The following is a 24,393-nucleotide window of genomic DNA, read 5'->3' as shown; positions in this document are numbered from 1 at the left end:
AGTCTTTGCCAGTGGGCGGAAGCGAACCTGGAGCAGCTTTCAGCGGCCCACATTGCCGGAGTCATGAATGTCAAGGCGGACTTTCTCAGTCGCCATACCTTGGAGCCCGGAGAGTGGCAACTATCTGCTCAGGCGTTCTTGGACATCACGACGCGCTGGGGCCAGCCGAGCCTAGATCTGATGGCGTCATCGGCCAATTGCCAAATGCCGCGCTTTTTCAGCAGAGGACGGGACCCTCGATCCCTGGGAGTAGATGCTCTTCTCCAACAGTGGCCGACACAAGAGCTCCTCTATGTGTTCCCGCCCTGGCCCATGTTGGGCAGGGTGCTAGACCGGGTGGCAAAGCATCCCGGCAGGGTAATCCTGGTGGGTCCGGATTGGCCCAGACGTCCCTGGTATGCGGACTTGATCAGGCTCTCAGTCGACGATCCTCTGCGGCTGTCAGTGGAGCAGGGCCTGTTACATCAGGGTCCCGTGGTGATGGAGGATCCCTCTCCCTTTGGTCTTACGGCCCTGGCTATTGAGCGGCAGCGTCTGAGGAAGAAGGGCTTCTCAGACAAGGTCATCGCCACTATGCTGAGAGCGAGGAAGCGCTCTACTTCTACTGCTTACGCCAGGGTTTGGCGTATCTTTGCAGCATGGTGTGAAGCAGGCTCACTTTCTCCCTTCACTGCTCCAATTTCTTCAGTGTTGGCGTTCCTGCAAGAAGGTCTGGAGAAAGGCCTGTCGCTCAGTTCCCTTAAAGTCCAGGTAGCGGCTCTGGCTTGCTTCAGGGGCCGCCTGAAGGGTGCTTCCCTGGCTTCGCAGCCAGATGTGGTGCGCTTTCTCAAGGGAGTTAATCACCTGCGCCCTCCTCTGCACTCAGTGGTGCCTGCGTGGAATCTCAACCTGGTTTATAAGAGCATTGCAGAAGCTGCCTTTGAACCCTTGTCGAGGGCATCTCTGAAAGACCTGACGTTGAAAGCAGTCTTTTTGGTGGCTATCACTTCAGCCAGAAGAGTTTCCGAGCTCCAGGCGCTCTCATGTCGAGAGCCTTTTCTGCAGTTCACTGAGGCAGGAGTGACTATTCGCACAGTGCCTTCCTTCCTGCCCAAGATTGTTTCTCGCTTCCATGTGAATCAGCAGCTCTGTCTCCCTTCCTTTCGTAGGGAGGACTACCCAGAGGAGTACTCCGCTCTTGAATATCTGGATGTGAGACGAGTCATCATCAGATACTTGGAAGTGACCAATGATTTCCGGAAATCGGATCATCTGTTTGTCCTGTTTGCAGGTCCTCGTAAGGGTCTGCAGGCTGCTAAGCCTACAGTGGCAAGATGGGTCAAGGAAGCCATTGCAGCGGCTTATGTGGCCGCGGGGAAGGTGCCGCCTATCCAGCTGAAGGCTCACTCCACGAGAGCTCAGGCAGCCTCGATGGCAGAGGCCGGATCCGTCTCCTTGGAAGAGATATGCAAGGCGGCAACGGGGCTTCGACTCATACATTCTCCAAGCATTACCGTTTGACTGTGGCTGCACGGGCGGAGGCCCGGTTTGGAGCTTCAGTGTTGAGGTCAGGGATTTCTATGTCCCGCCCTGGGTGAGTACTGCTTCGGTACATCCCACCAGTCTATGGATTGATCAGCTTGATGATATGGAAGGTAAAATTATGTATAATCATACCTGATAATTTTCTTTCCATTAATCATAGCTGATCAATCCATAGCCCCTCCCAGATATCTGTACTGTTTATATTCTGGTTGAATTTTAGGTTCAAGTTTAGCCTTCAGTTACTTCAGGAGGACTTCGTGTTCAAGTTCTTCTTTCACTTGGATTCTTCAAGAGTTGAGACGAGTTTGTGTTACAGTGAGCTGCTGCATTCCTCTCCCCTCCGTTTACGGGGCTGGATTGAGACATAAATTCTGCCGGCACTCCCTCCCGCTTCGTGCGGCTGTAGGGCAGCTTTGTACCCCTCCCGCTTCGGCGGTGTTAGGGTCAGTCAGCTCCTCCCGCGGTTGCGGTTGCAGGATAAGCCAGATCCCCCCGCATCGGCGGGTGTGGTGTCCCTCCCCCGCTCCGCGGGGATGAGCTGGACGGATTCCCCTCCCCCACTTGTGTGGGGATGAGCTGGGTTAATTCCCCTCCCCCGTTTCGGCGGTGGTGAGCTGGGCAGAGTGTCCCTTCGTGGGTGTAATTCTCTAAGTGCTGAGTCCTGCGGATGGAGCTTTGATATCGACATACTGAGGAGTTTCCGGCAGCACATGACCACATATAGGGAGGCAAAAGTTTGCTCTCTATCTCCACCTGCTGGTAGATGGACACAACCCACCAGTCTATGGATTGATCAGCTATGATTAATGGAAAGAAAATTATCAGGTATGATTATACATAATTTTACCTTTGCAGCGATCTCTCTCAGGCATATAATCTCCGAAATTATTATAGATGGTTATGGATAATGGCTCAAAGCTGTGTGGAAGTGCAGGAGCTGATTATTTAGGCAGCCATCTAGTCTCGTGACGTCACTTCCTCCTCCCAAAATTTTTAACTGAAAAATTAAATTGCAGATAGGTTACAAATTACTAATTCCATATCATTAAAATTGTCTATGAAACCTGAAGATTAGAAGATGTCTTTTTAGTCAAAAACAATTTTTATTGAACAATAAAAATAAAATGAGCAAACCAACACATATCAGTTCAGTGTTTTGCTTTACAGTTATCAATTCAACCCCTAACTATCCTCCCCCCCCCCCCCCCATATCATAAATTGTTTTACTAGTAACTAGTAAAAAAGGCCCGTTTCTTACCGCAAGGAAACGGGCGCTAGCAATGTAATGAGTTCCTGCCATTAATGTTTCCACGGTTGTATTCTGAATATAATTGTTGTTTACATGTGTAAGATTTCTTTATATACAATATTTTTTCTGTAAACTGCGCTACAATGTGGTTAAAGTTTTCCTTGTTCAGGCCCTTCAATCAGTTTAACAATCACATCAGAAGAGCTCCTTACTCGTGAGAATGCAACATACAGTTGCCCACGTGAGAGACTGAGAATGACAGTGTGTTTTACAGACAGTGTAAGAGAGAGATACACAGAGTGATTGAGTGTGTGTGTGTGATGTCTGTGTGTGTGTGTGTGATGTGTGCGAGTGACAAAGAGGGGCATAATTGAACGAAAACGCCTATCTCCATGGGCGTTTATCTCCGAGAACGGGTCCGTAAAGGGGTGGAGCGAACCGTATTTTGGGAAAAAATAGACGCCCATGTTTTATTCAACAATGTGTGAGCTGGGCGTTTTTGTTTTTCAGCGATAATGGAAAATGAAAGCGCCCAGCTCAAAAACGAATAAATCCAAGACATTTATTCGTGGGAGGGGCCAGGATTCGTAGTGCACTGGTCCCCCTCACATGCCAGGACATCAACCGGCCACCCTAGGGGGCACTTTTACAAAACCAAAAAAACAGGTAAAAGAGCTCCCAGGTGCATAGCACCCTTCCCTTGTGTATTGAGCCCCCCAAATCCCCCTCAAAACCCACTGCCCACAAGTCTACACCATTACTATAGCCCTAAGGGGTGAAGGGGGGCACCTACATGTGGGTACAGTGGGTTTGGGGGGGTTGGACGACTAATAAGCATTAAGCAGCACAATTGTAACAGGTAGGGGGGATGGGCCTGGGTCCACCTGCCTGAAGTCCACTGCACCCCCTAACAACTCCTCCAGTGACCTATACTGCTGCCAGGGAGCTGGGTATGACATTTGAGGGTGAAAATAAAAAGTTGTGAAACATCATTTTTTTGTGGTGGGAGGGGGTTAGTGACCACTGGGGGAGTCAGGGGAGGTCATCCCCGATTCCCTCCAGTGGTCATCTGGTCATTTAGGGCACTTTTTGGGGCCTTATTCGTGAAAAAACAGGGTCCAGGAAAAGTGTCCTAAATTCTAGCTAAAAACGCATACTTTTTTCCCATTATCGGTGAAATGCGCCCATCTTTGTTCGGCAGATAACCACGCCCCAGTTCCGCCTTCGCCACACCTCTGACACGCCCCCATCAACTTTGTCCGCATCCGCGACGGAGTGCAGTTGAAAACGTCCAAAAATCGGCTTTCGATTATACTGCTTTATTCGTTTTGTGAGATAAACGTCCATCTCCCGATTTAGGTCGGAACTTGGGCGTTTTTCTCGTTCGATTATAAGCAGGAAAGTGATTAAATGTTTGTCTTCCCTTCCGTTCTGTGCACTTGCCTCCACTGATGTTCCTACCTCCCTGTATATGATTGTTTGTTAGAGATTCAATCCACTCCACTTCCCTCCTCCAAGTTCCGTTCTGTCTGATTGGTTCTTCTTGACAGTGAGAGCCAATGAAACGCTGAACTACAGACTTACGAACCCTACACTGCCACAGTGCCACGGAGTAAGCTTCAGAATGTTGGAGGTGTTTTTTATTATATAGGATAAAGCAATAAAACAGTCACTAAACAAACGTCTTTAAAGCAACCCCCCCCCCCCCCAATCCCAGCTAAACCTCTCTCCATTCCACCCCCTCCCATATCTTCCCCAAATACAGTTGTGGGACAAGGTGATTTAGCTTTTAAAAAGAATATGCTGACCATTCAGTAGCTCACATACAATACAATCGTCTTCAGCCCTCTCCCAACTCAAACCCATTCCCCTACCCCTCTATCGAACCTCAACCAAACCTACGTCCCCCTCCCCACCTCCAACCCACAAAACATTAATTTAGACCAGCATCATCATGTGAGGAAGGACATTGAAGCCATACTCCCACCTCCATATGCCCCCAGGAGAGGCCTAGGCTCTTATAGCCTCTCACTGAAATTGTACTAGACTTATACAGATCTCTAACCCAGTCCCCCTTCCCAAGCCTATTTCTGGACAGTTCTTCAAGCTTCACTAGATCCCTTCTCATGTTATCTACACCATCAGGGTGTCTACCCTATTGCAGATATTGATATCATTTGCAAAGAGACAAACCTTAACAGATAGCCTTTCAGCAATATCACCTACAAAACTGTTAAAAAGAATGGCCCAAGAACCGAACCTTGCAGCACACCATTGGTAACATCTCTTTCCTCAGAGTGTGCTCCATTTACTCCTATCCTCTATCACTTTTCACTCAACCAGTTCCTAACCCAGTAAGTCAGTTTAGGGCCCATACCGAGGGCATTCAATTTATTTATTAGTCGTTTATGCAGAACCGTGTAAAATTCTTTGTTAAAATCTAAATACGCTACATCTTGCACTCTCCCTTAATCCAACTCCGGTCACCCAGTCAAAGAAATTAATCATATTTATCTGAGAAGACCTGCCTCTAGTGAAACCATGGTGCCTTGGATCCTGTAGTTCATTAATTTACTTACCACAGAGGTCAGACTTAAAGGCCTGTAGCTACCAATCTCCTCCTTACTTTCCTGACCCTTGCAAAGCATTATAAAGGTCAGCAAGTAGAGCCACCAGAACTTCCCATATTTCTTTCAGTGCTTCAGATGTATGCCATCTGGCCCCATTGCTTTGTCTGCCTTTTGTTTAGCTAGCTCCTCACGAATACAGTCCTCTGAAAATTGTTCAGGATCTACCACACCTCCATTTCTATTTGTGTTTGCCTTCTGCAGTTCTGCTCCCCTCACACACACGTGTGCATTTTAGCTATATGCACAGTTATAAAATTATCCCCCTAGAGGACAATTTTCAAAGCCATTTCTGTGTGAAATAAGTGGCTTTACTCACAGAATTGGACTTTCTGAGTGTTGTGCAAGTAAACTTATACTTGTAGTGCTAATACACACATAATTCTGCCCACTGTAGGGGAAAACATTCCTGGAAGTGAGATTGGACTGAGATTTAAAAATATGCAGGCACTTAGAATTTTTAAATGTGTGTATCCTATAAAGTACCCACACAACAAGAAGGTGTGAATGTCAGTGGGTACATTTTCTTTTGGAAATTTTCAAAACCAGCCATTCTGAAAACGAGTCAGTTCTAGGGATACAAATTACCTGCAGACTTTGTAGATATGAAGGCAGTTTGAAAATTGCCCACAGGCTGCACAACCTTCAAGATTTGCAATTAAGTATTTTTGCTTTGTGACTTTTTTTGTTTCCTGGAGGCTCCTTGGTGATCTGAAGTCTGTCTGTTGCATGTCCATTTTCATATAAAAGTAGCAATGATATAATAAACTGGGAGGGTACAGCCAGTCCAAATTAAATGTAGCTTATGAAAGCAGTTGAATGAAATGGCCAAACCTTTTCATCATCTGTATTATAAGCATCTATAATTATCTAGTAATTTGTGGAGGGGCCCTTTTACCAAGCTGCAGGAAAAAGGGCCCCCAGCACACATAGCCATGCGGTAAGAGAACTCTTACCGCATGGCCATGTGATGGGGAGCCGTTACTGCCACCCATTGAGGTGGCAATAAGGGCTTCCATGCTAATTGGGCAGCATGCAGCAATGCCCGATTACCACTGGGTTACCGCTGCACAAGCCATTTCCTGGAGTTTTCTTTTTTTCTCCCAGAAATGGTGTCACTTGGGGCAGAACTACCACCAGCGGCCGCTTTGGGCTTACCACTGCTGTGTAAAAGGGCCCCTAAAAGAAGCTTCTGTATTACTGGATTCTGGTTCTTGAGGATCCTGTATGTCTTACTTGATTTATGAAAACACACACTGAAAGGAGTCTTTACTTGCCCACCATGATGTCTTTAGATGTTGGAACAATTATGCAGTGCCAAAGACTTTTCTGTTCTCTCTACTTGGCTGCTTTCTTTTCAGAGGAAGAAAGGAAGCTTGTTTATTTGGATTTAGCTCACACCTTTTTGAGTGGTAACTGCAGGTGAATTATGAGGCTCATGTGATCGTATTAAAATTTTACTATATGTTGTTATGACTTATTAATAAATAGGCCCCACTGATGATGTAATGGGGCGTGCATTAAACAGTGTGCACTATTTTGCATTAAATGTGTATTAAATTGCACTAACACTTTTATGCATGTGGGGAAAAAAAGGCTATAAGTTTGCTTCTGAAGAGGGGGAGAGCTAAGTGACTTGTCCAAGATCACAAGGAGCATCAGTGTTTCCCTGATTGTGTGCTCATGACTCTGCCCATTAACTGCTGGATTTTGTGTAGCATACCTAGAGATCTGCACTGAAACCCAGGCATATTCTATAACACACGTAACTTAATTGGCTTAACAAGCTAATCAGCGTTAACAGCACTTAATAATGAGCCTAATTGGCAATAATTAGAGTTTACGTGCACAACACACTAAGCGTATTCTGTAATGAACTGCACCTAAATTATAATGCGTGCAGTTTAAAAGGGGTGTGGTTATGGGCAGGGAAATGGGCATTCCCAAATTTACATGCGTAATTCTAGAATATGGCCCAGTGTGTGTAAGGGATTTACGCCACATTTTCATTGGTGTAAATAGAGACGTGTAGTTTTAGGTGCTAGAATATCAACTAAGCGTATTCTGTATACTGTACGCCACTTATAGAATATGCTTAGGCGGAAATGTTTACCATGCATATTTTTTAAGCGCCTTATATAGAATCTAGCCCTAAGTGGCTACTGCATACTTGTGAAATCACCATATCTGTATGTTTGCATATTTGTTCCACTAAACGTTTTTATGTTCTTTTGACACCAGATTTTTAGACCATTTCAATTTGTACAAAAGGATCCAGATTTGGGGTGGGGGTTTTAGAGGAGAATGATGAACATATATTTACAGACACATGTCTCAGAAAGTAGACTTCGTTAGTTCTGCATGGAACTTCTTGTTTTAAGTGATGAGCTTTTACTTCCTACAGTCGTCTGTAACCACTTTAGGCTCTTCTAATGTCATTCAGCTCTTTATAAAAGCTTATTCTTTAAGTTTTTACAAGACTCAACAAAATAGTGGTCTTCATTTTTGTTGTTGAGAGTGGGTTATGCTTAGTGATTAATCATATCCTAATGATTAAGTATTCCAGTGGTTAACCTAGTGATTAAGTATTCCAATGTTTTACAGAGTGAAGTAGAGCCTATTAAGTGTAACATAAGACTTCTAAAGAGAAATGAAAATCTAAATCCCCCAGTAAGACCGCCACAGGAAGCAGCTGATGTTCCAATCACAGCTGTAAAGGTAATGGATAATTTGTGTTTTGTCATCTGAAGTGTGTAGATATGAAAAACTGGTATTCATAGTGAATTGTAGTAATCTGCATAAACTTTAGCTTTATGTAGTGCTTCTTGATTTGATCTATATTTTCACTCCAATATATTGTGTGTAAATGTGTATGTGAAAATCTCTTCATCATCAAGCAGAATGAATCAGCCATACCAAGTGAATGATGCCATCCAGTGGTGCTGACATGGGCTCTCTGAGCCAAGAAAAAAAACAAAAGTTTTTTTCTGAGCATCTACATGGTTCCCCCATGATGCTAAAGGGTCATTTGTTCCATCATGTATAATATATTTATGACTGCATCCCTCACTTTGAGTTTCTTATTGGAAGATCTAGGACCCACAAGCATAATAAATGAAGAAATAAACAATCAAGTAGTACTGTATTATGTAGACAAGAAGGTACTGGTTCCTTTGCTCTTTGTAAAGAAGCATTAAAAATCTGAAATTATGTCCTATCAAAGAGGATGCATCTGTCAGCCATGTACCTTCTAAGAGTTCAGAATATTCTTCTGGACAAACTTAGTCACTGCCTTGGCCTTCATAAATAGTCCTTGGATGAGTTCATTCTACAGGATGTATTTCAGCAGTAGGGAATCCCATAAATAGGGCCTCCCTGTGTCAGACTAAAAAACTTACACAATTCTGCCACAAAAGACCATGTCAGAGCATCTGATGCCTACTGCATTCACTGAGTACCAGCATTTCTCTACATGTTCCCGCCAGATTAATTTATTCAGAGAATATTGGATAAAGCTGTAAAGGACATGCAATGATGGTGCTAATAGCCTCATTAATGCTTCATCAAATGTGTTTCTCTTGCTTTTATCATTAATCCGTAGAAATACCCATTTATCTACAGCAAAGACCAACATTCTTGACTTAAAATCAAGGAAGAATTCAGTGACTGCTTGGAAATTGAACACAAAATAGTTAAATTTCTCCAGCTACCTCCAGAAATAGAGGGTATCTTGATATTAGCCAAGAAACAATCTACTAGAATGGTGGTTCTCAGCTGAGACCTCAGAGCATACCTAGCTAGTCTGGTTTTCTGGATATCAGTAATGAATATGCACGAGAGAGATCTACATAGTCTCAAGTCTCTTGATGTATTTCATATTGTATCCACATCTATGCAGTTTATAATGTTATTAAAACAACATAATATCAAGATAAAAAGAAACAAAAATTACAGTAGAATTCCAAGGAAAGAAAGAGAAAGGGGAACATTATGAGACTATCCTAGACTCCATCACGCATCATCCATTCCAGCTCATCCAATGCCATTTAAGTAAATTCTAGCATCATTAAGCGCTTTAGTGAGGTTTTAAATTGCTGATAGGAGACTTCTATGCATGTTATGGAAAAAATGGCATTACAGGAATCATCTTATCTGACAAAAGGAGAGATTTTTTCAACTGTTACTGGGCACACCATGAAGTTCTGCTAGGAACCCATGGGAGCAATATCTAGAAAGATAAAGAGGAAGTCCTGTATGATGTATTTTATTTTTCAAAGTAAGGATTTTGATGGGAATTTTCACAGAAAAGCTTGGCCAGTATTCTTGTTAAAGTAAAGGTGTAACGAGATCATATTTTTTAGCGCCTGTCAGGAGCCTAACTGTGGTGCTTTGGGTTAGTTTCCATAAGCTTCATATCTTATGTGCAAAAGCCATGAAAAAGGGAATTACAGTAATCTAAACATCTAAGGACGAAAGAGTTCAATAGGGTACGCATTGATTGCTGATCGAAGAGCGTACAAACTGTTCTGATCATTTTTAGTTAAAAAAAAAAAAGATGTGATTGAAAAGTCAAATTCTTGTCAACAGTAACTCCCAAGATGCATTGAGAGTCCACTTCTTCAATGCTGGATTTGTCTGTTTCCATGAGAACTGGTAGACAAATATCTACTCCTACTCTGAAGGCAGAGCTCGTAAAACTATCTCATACATATTCATTGTGAGAATCCTGTGTTTTTGACACTGTAAAAGAAAATGATACAGCTTCAGATGTAATAGGTTCTCATCTAAGAATATCTATTCTCCTTTGCTCTAAGTACATTATCAGTCAAGGTTTACCTTTGTGCCATGTTCACATAACAAATGTGTAGAAATTGGTTTCCAATTTGATACCTAAATTTATGTAAAGATCATGGCACACCAACCCATTTTTTATTTATTTATTTATTATTTTGAAAATAAACATTTACATAATATAAATGTAGGTAATTCAGGAAATTATATAAGAAAACATTCATCCTTTAAACCAAGGAGAAAGAAATCACACCAACCCATTTTTAAAGATATTTTAATGTAATTCTAACTTGGTTGGTGAAACCACCTTTAGAACCTATGTAAAAGGTAGAGTTGAAATATCTGACATGGAAATTCTGTTTTTTTATAGCAATCACATTGGTTAGAAGAGTGAGTGAACTACAAGATTTAGTCTTTTATAGACCATACCTTCAAATTTTTTTTTCACAACAGAGTGATCAATCTTACTCATCTAAAGATGGTTTGTTTTTTGTTGTGTTTTTTTTTTTTACAAAATATTATTTCAGCTTTTCACATCAGTCAGTCTAATCTTCCTGTGTTTGTTCCAAAGAGCCTTTTGAACAAGAGCGTAGATGCTACATATGATAGCTTACCGAAGGGTTCTAAGTTTTTAGATTGGAAGAAGATATATTGGAGGACCTGTGAATATATAGGGAGTGCATGAGTGAATGACAAGGGACAAAGAGGACGGTTAGTGGGGAAGAGGAGGAGAGGATTTGGGGGATGATTAAGGGTAAAAGAAGAGAGGGAGAAGGTGAGGGGGGACTATCAGTAATTAGAGGTGGTGCACCAAATGAACATTCTTTGAACAGGGAGCCTTGCTGAGTTTAAAGGGGGTCTGGACAGATTCCTGAAGGAAAAGTCCATTGATCGTTATTAAATTTGGGGTTTTTGCCAGGTTCTTGGGGCCTGGATTGGCCGCTGTCGGAGACAGAGTGCTGGGCTTGATGGACCTTTGGTCTTTTCCCAGTGTGGCAGTGCTTATGTACTTATGTAATTTCACCATTTGCAACCCTTAAATACCTTATTAAGAGCCAGTCTTAGTTGTGATAAAGGAATCTAGGGAGCTCTACAAAGGAGATGCCAATTATTAATGACTCAGATGGGAATAGATAGGGTAATCACTTGACATATAGGAGAAATAGGGTCCCCAGTTATAAATGCCAGCGAGTAGGCAGGTGGGAGTAGCTATTTTATTTTGTAGGGTAATCCCATTTGTAGGCCATAAAGTGTGGGGGATCAACAAGAACGGTGGATGATAGCACAGAGAGAATTATATGGGGAGTTGCTGATAATGGTGTCAGTGTATGCACCAAATGTATGTAATAGAACTTTCTTCACAGGCTTGTTAAAACATTTGGTGGGGGGGGAGGGAATTGTAGGGAATTGGGCTGGGGCTTCTTGAGGGTTTTGTATCTCACAGATAGTGTACATTCATATATCAATGGTTTATAATACACACCTTCGACTGGATTATATATTACTGACAGAGAGTCTTTTCAGGAAGGTGGTCTCTATAAAAATGGTCTTGCATTTTGCCTTCAATAGGAAGGAATGCATCCTGCTGTGGAAGATGCCCTGAGACCTAATGGAGGATAGTAATTTTCAACCATTTCTTACAAAGTGGGAAGAGTTTGCTAAATATAATCACATCATGTAAAGGAGGCAGGGTTTTTTCTGAGAAACAGCTAAAGTGGTAATGAGAGAGGGAATTATATTGTATGCTAAGCATAAGAACAAGAGATTGAATTCAAAGATCATTACCCTTTGTAAAGAGTTGAGATAGGCCCAGAGGGACATCACAAGAGGATTAACAAAAGGAAACCAGAACAATTCTTTCAGTTTAAATGAGTTTATTCATTAAAGAATGAAGAAGATGCCGTAATATAGTAGACACCATTGATTTAAATATAGGAACAAAATAGGGGCATGCTTAGCAAAGTTGTTTCAAGTAGAGGAAAGGCCAAAATTTCATCCCAATAATGCAGGATGGGAGGGGTAACAGTGACCAATAATGGGGACATTAATGAGATGATCTGAGTATTTTACCATCAGCTTTACACAGCACAACCAAGTGAGGAGGAAAAATGTAATGCATTCTTTGAGGTGTTACAGGAATTTCATCTTATAAGAGAGAAGTTAGATCAACTAAATGCTACACAGGCCATTAAGCAAATGGTCAAAAGAAAATCCCAGGTCCGATTGAACTTCCAGTAGAATTTTACAAGGTGCTAAGCCACCATGTAACTATAATGGGAGTGATTTTTGATGAGGCACACCAGCAGGAGAGACATCCAACTTTAGCAAAAATAGCCTTAATTACAATCTTTATTTATTTATTTGTTACATTTATATCCCACATTTTCCCACCTATTTGCAGGTTCAATGTGGCTTACAGAGTATCGTAGTGGCGATTGCCATTACGGTTGATAACAAATATAAGGTTGAGTTATGGTCACAGGTAGAAGTGTTTCAGGCGTCATGGGGTCAAGGATAATAAATTGTCCAGTACGATAATAGATTATCTTGTGTTGCTGGGTGTGGGGATTTATGTTGGATCAGTGGGATAAGCTTTTTTGAAGAGGTGGGTTTTCAATGATTTCCTGACGTTTAGGTGGTCATGTATTGTTTTCACTGCATGCGGGAGTCCATTCCATAGTTGTGCGCTTATGTAGGAGAAGTTAGATGCGTGAGTTGTTTTGTATTTTAGCCCTTTACAGTTTGGGTAATGTAGGTTTAGGTATGATTGTGCTGATCCGAGTCTGTTTCTAGTTGGTAGATCAATGAGGTCTGTCATGTATCCTGGGACTATGCCATAGATGATTTTGTGGACTAAGGTGCAGATTTTGAAGATGATCCGTTCTTTGATTGGGAGCCAGTGCAGCTTTTCTTCGAAGGGGTTTAGCGCTGTCGAATTGTGTTTTACCATATATCAGTCTGGCTGCTGTGTTTTGGGCGGTCTGGAGTTTTTTAGTGAGTTGTTCTTTGCATCCTGCATATATTCCGTTGCAGTAGTCTGCATAGCTTAGGACCATTGATTGTACTAGTTTGGGAAAGGTGTCCCTCAGGAAGAAAGGTTTTATTCATTTGAGTTTCCACATTGAGTAGAACATTTTCTGTATTACCATTTTTACTTGGCTCTCGAGAGTGAAGTTGCGGTCAATAGTTACTCAGAGTATTTTTAGGCTATCTAATATAGGGAGTGTGTGTCCTGGGATGTTTAAGGTTGTGGGTTTGAAGTTGTTATGTTGAGAAGAGAGGATAAGGCAGTGTGTTTTTTCAGTGTTCAGTTTCAGTTGGAATGAGTTTGCCCAGGAGTTCATGATGTTCAGGCTGTCATTTATTTCTTTGGTTATTTGTCAGGTCATGTCTGAAGGGAATGTAGATTGTGACGTCATCTGCATAGATGAATGGGTTAAGGCCTCGTTTAGATATGGACTTTGCCAGTGGGATCATCATCATGTTGAAGAGTATTGGTGATAATGGTGATCCTTGGGGTACTCCACAGGCTGCTTTCCACGGTGGTGATATGTTTGAATTTGATTTTACTTGGTATGTTCTAGTGGTTAGAAAGCCCTTGATCCAATTGTGTACGTTTCCAACAATCCCGAAGTGGTCGAGGAGTCTTAATAGTATGTTATGGTTTACCACGTTGAATGCGCTCGACATATCGAATTGAAGGAGTAGTATACTTTTACCTATGGCTATTTCCTGTTTGAATTTGGCCAGGAGAGTGACTAGGACAGTTTCGGTACTATGGTGGGAGCGGAATCCTGATTGTGAGTCATGTAGTATTGAGTACTTGTCCAGGTATTCGGTGAGCTGTTTGGTTACCAAACTCTTCAACAGTTTTACTACTAGAGGGATGGACGCAATTGGGCGGTAGTTGGTGAGGTTGTTTGTCTTTTTCTTAGTGTCTTTTGGTATTGGGGTAAGTAGTAAGTTACCATATTCCTCGGGGAAGAGACCTTGTTGTAGTGTGAAGTTTAGGTGGAGTGTGAGGTCTTCTATGAATCGGTTTGGAGCGGATTTAAGTAGATGACTGGGACATGTGTCCAGTTTGCAGTGGGTGTTGGCGAATCTGTGAGTCACTTGTTTGACTGATTCAGTGGTGAGTAGATCGAATGTAGACCAGATTCAGTCGGCTGAGTATCCACCTGGGGTTAGGTCTAGGTCGTCGAAGAACTTTTCGATGTCAATGTTGTGATGGGGAAGAGTGCTGCGTAGTTTTGTTATTTTATCCTTCAAGTAGGTAACCAGTTTGTCTGTGGGTGGGATGTCTGTGTTGAATGTAGTGATCGGGGTGCTGTCTAGTAACTTATTTATGAGTTGAAATAATTTCTTAAGATCTTTGTTATCCAGTCCAAGTTTTGTCTTGTAGTAGGACCTTTTGGTCTGTCTGATTGCATATTTGTATTTTCTGTGTGTTTGTTTCCATGCATTGAGTGTATTTTCATTTTTTGTTTTTTTCCATGCTTGTTCAAGTTTTCTGGATTGTGTTTTGAGTTTTTTTAGTTCGTCATTGAACCATGGTATCGAGTTTTGTCTTTTTGATGTTCTTGTCTCTAAGGGTGCTATTTCGTTTAGTACACTTCTACATCTGGTCTCCCAGTAGTTGAGGTAGTTCATGGAGTCAATTCATGTTGTCTATTCGTTGTCATATATCTGTTGCCAGAATATTTGTGGATCAATTTGCCCTCTCGTAGTATAGGTTGTTTGTTCTGGTGTATGATTTGAGTTCTTCTTTTGCCAGTTTAGGAATAGGTTCAGTTTGTAATGATCGGTCCAAAGTGCTTCTGACCATTTGATGTCTGTTATTGATAGGTTTGATCTGTGGATAGTTTGTGTGATAAAAGGTCCAATGTACGGCCCTTGATGTGGGTAGCTTGCATGTGAGGCCATGTGAGGTCCCAAGACTGTAGGAAGTCTTTGCATTTGTGTGCATTGGTTGAGTTGGAGGTTTATGTCGCCTAGTATTAGTGTATTGGAGTTATTTACGCAAGTGTTTGAGATAAAATCCGTAAAGATAGGCTGGCTTTCATTCCAGTTACCGGGTGGTCTGTAAAACAGGATGCAGGTCAGTTGATCAGTCAGGGATTTGTTTTGGATTCTGAATGAAGCAATTTCTAATTGGGGTGATATGGACTCGGTGATGGTTTCGGTGGTGAATTGTGCTCAGTGGATTAACGCGATGCCTCAACCTCTCTTTCCCACTCTGGTCCAGTGAGTGATTTTGTAATCTGGGGGGCATAGTTCGAGGTTTATAGGGTACTTTTGGTTGTGGATCCATGTTTCGCTGATGAAGATAAGATCGAGGTTTTCTGATTTGATCCAGTCTGATATTGATGTTTTGTTAACTACGGACTTAACATTAATGTAACCCACTTGGATATTTTGGTATTGAGTTGTTAGGTTAGGTGTTGTATGGATTTTTGTGACTTGTTCGTTGGGTGATGTTTCCTTCCATTGCTTTGCTGGTGACCGTAGTTGGATAGTCTTCCTGCTCTTTGGTGAGTATCAGGTTGGTGGAGTGTGGAGTGTTTGATCAGTCTTTGGTGGATTTGAAGGATGGGTATGGTATGGTATTGTGTTCTGTGAGTGTAATGGATAGTGTTAGGTGGGTCAGTGTGAGGGAGTAGATTGCTAGGCGTATTTTGATTGTATTCATTTTGGGTTATTTTAGGGTAGTTAAATAACTCACAGTCAGATGTTCGAGAATGGTGTCCTGAGCGCGGGGCAGCGTTCTATAGCTCTGGGCACCATCTCCTTCCTCTTCCTTCCTATGAGTAACTTAGTTAGTGATGCATCTTTTTATGTTGCTGGACGAGTACGTGTGGTTCGGGGTAGGAGGAAACCTGAGACGGTCATTTGGCACGCGAATCTACACTCTTACATCATTCCGTTCAATGTGGCGGGTGGTCAGCTGCAGGGTAAGCCCCTCGTCTTCGGACGTGCGTGGGGGAACGGCTTTCGCCTCTGATGCTGGGTCGGAGGAGGCAATGTCCTCCAGAGCCGCGTTTTAACTATGGGCCGGATGGAGGTCAGGTGGTCAGCTGCACGGCAGGTCCTTCGTCTTATGGCGTGCGTGGGGGGAGAATCAGTGTGCCTCAGGTGCCAGGTCAGAAGAGGCCTATCCTCAGGGCCGGGTCGGAAGAGGCCCCGTCCTCAGAGCCGTGCTGTGATTGCGGGCCGCCGTTCGAACGCGTGCTCATCTGGGGAGAATCGTCTTCCGCCTCACGGCTTGTTCGCACACTCACCAGTCTGGGAAGATCGCCATGGCTTTCCATCTTGTGGGTCGTCCGCCCGCTCGCTCACCTCCTGTGTAGGATCGTAGTGGAAATTCGCCACTTCCCGTCTCACAGCTCACAGATTAGCCTGCTGTCCGTGGGTGTGGGTTTCTTTACTCATGCAGCGGCGGTCAGCCTCCTCTGCCTTTCGGTGGTGACTAGTGATGGGGGAGGATGCCATCTGATTCTCACCACAATATGCTGCCGGGGTATGGGCATCGCTGCCCGATCGATGAGGCTAGGTGAGTGTGGTCGGGCTGGGACTACGCTGCTGACTGGTGGTCACGTGAGGGTGCGGGATGGCTCGCAGGGATGGCCTGGGATGTTCTGGGCTTGTCTGCGTCGCCGCTTTTCGTCTGCCTGTCATGCCAGAGAACAAGCATCAGGTGGCCTTCCACATCTGTCTGAAAGTCTCTCTTCCCCCTTCCCAGGATAAATTAGTATATTCTCAGAAGTTTCTGCCCCAAGGCAAAGGCCTTTATAGTTTTGAAAGCAGTATCAGCGGGTGGAGATGGAAATTTGAAGAGAAGGAAGTTTTATGGCAGAGGTGGGTGAGTTGTCAAGCAGATGAAAGCCGTTCAGAAATGGGGTGCTAGGTTTGTGCAATATCTTGAGAGAAAGAATGAACGCGGTAAAAAGACAAGGGAAGAGAGATAGAAGGCCTAGAAAGGTAGGGATCCATTGAAGGCAGAGTCCTGTAGGCCAGTCTTGCTCTTAAATGTGAACTTGAAAATTTTATGCTAAAGTGATTATCAACAGGCTGCTAATTATAGTGTGTAGGCTATTGAGGAATCATCAGACGGAATTAATCAAGGACCATAGTGTAGTGACCAGAGTTTGAAGTTCACTAGGATACAATAATAAGGATCTAGATCAGGATTTCTCAACCAGTGTGTCCCCCAAGAGGTGGGAGGCATCACAAAAATTTGGTGCGGCAAGCCTATACTTCCCTTAATAACCAACTTATCTGCAAGCTGAAGAGAGCAGAGATCATCGTAGTCAGGTTCTTGAATTCTCCATAAATGGTCCTTTATTTCTGCTTTCTGAGTACCCCTTAATAATAACTGCTGCCACCAGCCCCAACTGGAAATGGAGCAGCATCAGTCATGACTGAACCTGAATATGCCAAAAATATTATGATTTTGCATCTTTTTCAGTTATTGACTGCAATGAAAATAGAGGCATCATTGGTACATATTTAATGTGTATTTAATAGCATTTTATGTTAAAAACAAGTGTCACTGGTTCAGCAAAAAGTAAAATGTTCACTCTGTTTTCCTTTTTCATAGGCTGGGAGTGAATTTGAAAATCTTATAGCTTCTCTGAAAGTTTCCACAGAAAATGAAGGACAGCCCTCTTGTTCCAAGGATGAGAGTGCCAGTAAAGAGGAGCATCTGTCTCCACAGTCATTTGCTTTGGTTTGTATACATTTAATCTTAAAGTTGGCTTCATATAAGATGGCAGCAACAAAAGAATATAGTAAGACCAATGTGGGGCAGAATTCTGCGGTCTGGGTCTCGTCAATGGCAAAGACAGATTAGGATCAAGGATAGAATGGGTTTCAATGGCTACTCCAGAAGGTGGGAAGTAAGACCAGTGCTGGGCAGACATCTACGGTCTGTGCTGTAAAATTAACAGGGAGAGATAGAGATTAAGTATACCAGTGTTTAATCATAAAGAAGTGGAACCTGTGCCGAGTTCCAGGTACAACTTTGGCCACCGTGCAGGGCAGACTAGATGTCCCGTGCAAGTCTTTATTTACCGACTTTTACTATTTTACTATTTTTTTCCCTTAATGAGTGAAACCAAAGGTTCATCCAGTCCAGTATTATGTGTCCAGCTCCAGCCAGTTCAGGTCACGTTTCTGGCAGATCCATTCCATATTCATACTCAGAGATAAGTGTTGACTCTTCCAAATCTATGTAGTTAATAATGGTTTATGGACTTTTCTTCCAGCAACTTTTCTTTTTCTTTTTAACTATTTATTTTTTTCCACAGCAGAAGGCATATAATGGCAGTGATCAGTACATACCAAACCATATCAACAGCAATGTTTCATACAATCTAATAAATAAGCGAACAAAGCATCTATATATACACCTAACCCCTCCTCTGGTCTGTTCCTTATCCAGAGGAGGTATGCCATCACTGACTTTGCTGCATTTCTCTTCCCCCTTCCCATCCCATGAGTCCCCCCTCTCACATACAGCACTACTACTTATAACACATTGGTACTTGCTGTCTAAGCCGGAAGGTCAAGAACCTCTTTAAGATCTTCCATGCACACAAGTGAATCAACCCCCTGGATCTTTAGTCCACGTACAGTTCTAAAGTTAAAAAATAACCGCATCCTTCATTTTACTAAACCAGTGGTCAAATGGTGGCCCCTTAGAACTTGTCCACCATTTTAAAATAGACCTATGCACCCAAAATACACCCATGACCACAAATCGCACAGACATTCTGGGCAACTTTTGCACATCACCATGAACCTCCCACAGTCTCAGCATCATCAGTCCATAATTCCAATTAACCATTATATTCACTATATCTTCCAGCATCATTAAAACGTTAGCCCAGAACTCATGTAAAGTTGGGCATTCCAGAATAAATGCAGCCGGGTGCCTGAACCTATCCTGCACGTACTGCAGAGGTCATCCTCCCAAAGATGCATAGAAAACTCCCTTGCCTTGGTAACACATTAATGGGCCCTTTTACAAAGGTGTGGGTAGTGTGTGCTCAATTGGCACTACCACCATGGTAGTGTGTGCGCCCGGTGGTAATTCTGATTTTGGCATGAGCCGAATCCCATGTTAGAAAATAATTTTCTACTGTGGGGTGGGCACCCGGCCATATCCCATGTTGGCACGTGCTGCATGGTTACCGCGTGGGTAGCATGTGAGCCCTTACCGCTAGGTCAATGGTGGCGGTAAGGGCTCAGGCCTTAAATAGGTGTGTGCTAGTTTTTAATTTTAGTGCAGGCCTAGTTCCCAGCCCATTAAAAAATAGCCTTTTTCCCAGCCCATTAAAAAATGACCCAGCACATGCCTAAAAGATGCGCCCACACTACCGCGGGCCACTTTTTACCGCAGTTTGTAAAAGGACCCACAAGTTTGTACATCAATGCCAAATCCACACTTAAGTGTATATAGCCAGATACTTCAAGTAACCTGGTGCCCACTGAAGTTGTAGACCTGCCCTGCTATTAGCAGGAGCTTTCTTACCCAAGACCTCAGATTCCTCAAAATTATTATTTTTTTTTTTAATTTGAAAATGTTTATTGAACACAACATAATGGAAAAATACAATGCTTGCCAGTGCAGCCAGCTGACTGCTCTAATATTCCAAATACAGCAAGTCCAACAACAACTGTAAATCACAATCATTTTTGATAATTTTCTCCCCACCCACCCACCCTCCCTCCCCAATCTACTCCCCCACCCCTCCCCTGCTCCCAACTTAATCCATCTTTATTAAATCACCTGTACATGTAATTCACTACTCCATAGTCGATTTATTTGAGTCCATTCTTTCGCATCTGGCTTATATCCGCCTTGTCTTTTGTCAGTCAATTGTTCTAGTCCCACAATGTGCTTGATTCTTATTGTCCAATCTGTGATTGTAGGACCCAGTCTTTGTTTCCAATGGGCTGCTATTTCCAGCTTAGCGGCTGCCAACCCCAGTCTTTTGAGCCGCTTCTGCCACTTCTGACCCCTTTTATTTCCCCATCCCAGCAAACACCACTTTGGTTCTACCGGGAACTGCGTGTCTAATAGGCATGTCAAATGCATAGCAACTTCCATCCAAAAAGTCTGTATAAGAGGACACGACCACCAGACATGCAAAAAATTTCCTATTTCTGCTTCACACCGCGTACATCGATTAGTTACCATAGGATACATTCGCTTTAGCCTGTCTGGTGTGTAATACCATCTGCTTAAAACTTTGTATGCATTTTCTTTAATTAACACACACACCGATGCTTTTTTTACCTCTAGGCACATCCGCTCCCACTCCTTCACACTCATTTCCATATTTAAATCACGTTCCCATGCAGTCATGTAGGGCAATTTGATCATCTTATCTCCCCGAATGTATTTATATAACCTGGAAATTCCTTTCCTCCCACCTTTCCAGGGTTTCCCAAATATTTTCCAATAGCTCCTTTTCCCTCGGATCCGATGCCAACCACCTCTGTCCCGTCATGAAATGTCTAACCTGTATGTATGCAAAATAATCGGATTCTGGTAAATCAAACTTCCTCTTTAGTGTCTTGAAGTCTCTCATTACCCCATCCGACATAAGATCCCTAAATCTCCGCAGGCCCTTTCGATTCCACTCATGAAATACCCCCCCCCCCCCCCCTTGTCCTACGTGAAACTCATTTTCATGGGTAATATGGGCCAAAGTACAGGTTTTCACCCCCTTCCGGAATTTATTTTTTAATACATCCCAGGTATGTTGCAAGTGAGACACAAAGGGGCTAATCTTCCCCTGAGGTAAACTATACATCTGTCCAGACCCCCATACACCTTTCTCCAAATTACCCCTTGGAACCAGGTTTTGCTCTAAGATCGCCACTGGTGATCTATCTCCTTTGCTCCACTCCGCCACCTGTTTCAATTGTGCTGCTTGGTAGTACCATATTAAGTTGGGTAGTCCTCTTCCCCCTTCCTCTACTCCCTTCCACATAATTCTTTTCGATGTTCTTGCTCTCTTACCCCCCCAAACGAACCGTGAAATATCTGACTGTAATTTATTCAAAACCACTGGTGGAACTTCCAGAGGCAACGTTTGGAAAAGAAACAACATTCGCGGGACCAAGTTCATCTTGACCACCGCTATCCTGCCCCACCAGGACAGCAGACCATTCTTCCATCGACTCATGTCTGTGCGCAGCTCCCTAAACAGGGGAGCATAATTTAACCCATATAACTTTGTTAGAGCCCTAGTTATCCAAATGCCCAGGTATTTAAAATTCTCCCGCGCTTGCCTGAAGGGAAATTTTTCCAACATAGCCTCAGTATCTGAGGGAGGCCCCACAACACCCAAAACCTCTGATTTATCATAATTGACTTTAAATCCAGACATTTCCCCAAAAACTTTGATCTCTTTGCAGATGTTTGTTAACGACACCTCTGGTTGACTCACGTAGAAAAGAATGTCGTCTGCAAACAGAGCTATTTTATGCTCCCTCTCCCCCACATAGAGACCCTTTATTTGAGCTGTCTCCCGAACCTTCTGTGCAAGAGGCTCGATTGCAATAGCAAAAAGCAAGGGAGAGAGGGGACAGCCCTGTCTGGTACCCCTTTGTATCTGCACCTGTTCCGAATATCCTCCATTCGCCTTTATCCTGGCCACCGGTCTCGCATATAATCCCCTTAGCCAAGATATGATCCCTGGGCCAAATCCCATGTTTTTTAGTACCTCCCATAGGTAGATCCACTCAACCCGATCGAAGGCCTTTTCTGCGTCAGTTGTTAAAAGCACCAAAGTCTCATCCCTATTTTGACCCTCCCAAATAATATTTAGGGTCCTCCTAATGTTGTCAGCTACTTGTCTCTTAGGTATAAAGCCTGCTTGGTCCGTGTGAATTAGCTGAGGAAGGAATTTATTAATCCTCTCTGCCATTACTTTGGCCAATATTTTAATATCTATATTTATAAGGGAAATCGGCCTATATGAACCACATATTGTTGGGTCACGCCCGGGTTTGGGAAGAACTGTAATCCCCGCCTCATACATGCTCCTCGGTAGGGTCCCCAATTTGAAGCATTCATTCCCTACCCGCACTAAGAGTGGTCTTAGCTCCTGTCCCAATACCTTGTAGAATTTAGCCGTGTACCCGTCTAGTCCAGGTGCTTTACCCCCTTTCAGACCCTTAATAATTTTATCTATCTCATCTGACGTTATGGGTTTGTCCAGGAACTCCCTCTGCTGCTCAAAATTAATTTTTAACTCTACAAATTACTCATAGTGTTCTATAAGTTGAATGACCACCAAGTTGAATGACCAATGAGTCTCTTTGAGGCTCCCCTAAGAAAGGGAATATGTCATCAACAAACAGGTGTATCTTCTCTCTCCGCACAAGAAACTGGAAGTAGTTGCTCTCTGATTTAAACAAGCATGTGGTACTAGTGGCCGGAGCTGACCAGATAGAGCAGTGGCAGCGAAAAGACAAGCTCTGTCGCTCCGCAGGGGATATAAAGATGCCAGTGCTGGGAATAGGAAAGGGGGGTTGGGGGCCAACAGGAGGGCAAGAGCTTGGAAATTAGTCTGATGTTGGAGTTAAGGCTCGGAGAAGGGGGCTGGAGATGGCAAAAGTCGCTGCTTATGGCAGATGGTAAGGGTGACAGAAGGGGTCATATTGGGGGTAGGTGGCAGAAGAGTCTAATTCTGGTGTAGATAGAAGAAGACTCAGAGAAAATACAGGAACTGTAGGTGAGGTAGACAAGGAATCTAATGATGGGCCTGGGAGAAGGACACTGCATAACTCAATCTGTATGCAATTTGCCTTGGGATACTACTGAGAAGATGTGAGATAAATAAAATAAAATTTAAAAAGCAAAGCAGAATCACAGACTTACCTGTTAAAGTCTCCGTCTGCTACAGACACAGAACAGTTTCATAGCTCAGTAATGACATAGTGTCATTTCCCATGTTGTTTATGCCACATGTTAAATGAATTATTTGTATTTGGAACATAAAATGAAAAAATGTATTGTGAAACATATTACATTCATTTTTAAATAGAACTTCCCTTTGTTTTGTATTTACTTTGTTGTCTTTTCTGTTTCTTTCTAAGAAAGGAACACAGATGCTGAAAGAAATTTTGAAAATTGATAGCTCAGATGGTACAGAAAGTCGGACTGATCTGAAACCAGCAATGATTGAAGCTGGGAGGCGTGAGTCACATGGACCCTCTTCACATCACAGGCAAACGAAGAAGTTAGGTATGGTGTGGAGACTCACAAATGTGGTATACAGATTGGATAAGCAGGAAGAGAGAAAAGATATGTTAGTTATCTGGACCCTTTAGTACTACTACTACTATTAAACATTTCTATAGCGCTACTAGACTTACGCAGCGCTGTACAAATTAACATGAAAAGACAGTCCCTGCTCAACAGAGCTTACAATCTAAATTGGACAGACGAACAAGACAGCTAGGGGTGGGGAAATTGCAGTGGTAGGGGTGATAAGTGAGGGTGTTGAGTAAGAGAGTCATGGTTAGGAGTCGAAAGCAGTAGCAAAGAGGTACTGAGAGCATCTCTCCAGTTTCTTACTGAGCTCACACTAATACTGTTGGTTTGTAATGTTTGTAGAAGAGCCTATTGGATGAACCCTGTGGCAACTAACATACACTAATAACATTAATATTTATTTAAGCGATTTATATTCCATGTAATCTAAATAATGCTCAGCGGATGACAAATAAAACATACACATAATAACCATCTTTATGATCCACTTATTTTCTGGTGGCTGTTTAGATGGTCATTGGGCTTCATCATGACTCATATGAGGACTTGAAGATATAGATTTGTACAGTTTAGGAGAAAGGGGGATAGGGATATTTAAATACCTCAATGTTTAAACTCACAGGAAGGGGCTTCTTTCAGTTGAAATGAAGCTCTGGAATGAGGGGTTATGGGATGAAGGCAAACGGAATAGACTCGGGAGTAATACAAGGAATTATGTCTTTGCAGAAAGGGTGGTAGAGACAAGGCCTGCTGAGTACAAGAAGGCATGGGACAAGGACAGAGGATCTCTGGTGGGGGTTGGGGAGGTGGGAAGGCATTGTAGAGCATAGTAGCTAGTATGGACAGGCAGATTAGATAGGCTGTATGGTCTTTATGTGCCATAGTTTTTAATGTTTCTTATTGATGTTTAT

The 24,393-nt window shown here is 42.9% G+C and overlaps 1 protein-coding gene across 2 annotated transcripts in view; it reads left to right on the top strand.

The window, feature by feature from the left end:
• XRN1 (5'-3' exoribonuclease 1) overlaps positions 1-24,393 on the top strand; it is a 211,961-nt gene that overhangs the window by 164,026 nt on the left and 23,542 nt on the right. For both annotated transcript variants that reach the window (XM_030215929.1, XM_030215928.1), the window contains exons 36-38: positions 8,005-8,118; positions 17,789-17,917; positions 23,305-23,452. In XM_030215929.1, the coding sequence (XP_030071789.1) occupies positions 8,005-8,118; positions 17,789-17,917; positions 23,305-23,452 (391 nt within the window). The remainder of the gene's footprint in view (positions 1-8,004; positions 8,119-17,788; positions 17,918-23,304; positions 23,453-24,393) is intronic.

This window comes from Microcaecilia unicolor, chromosome 10 (genome assembly GCF_901765095.1).
Source record: "Microcaecilia unicolor chromosome 10, aMicUni1.1, whole genome shotgun sequence".
NCBI lineage: Eukaryota > Metazoa > Chordata > Amphibia > Gymnophiona > Siphonopidae > Microcaecilia > Microcaecilia unicolor.
The sequence above is the reverse complement of the archived record's forward strand: the minus strand, read 5'-3'. Positions and strand labels throughout refer to the sequence as shown.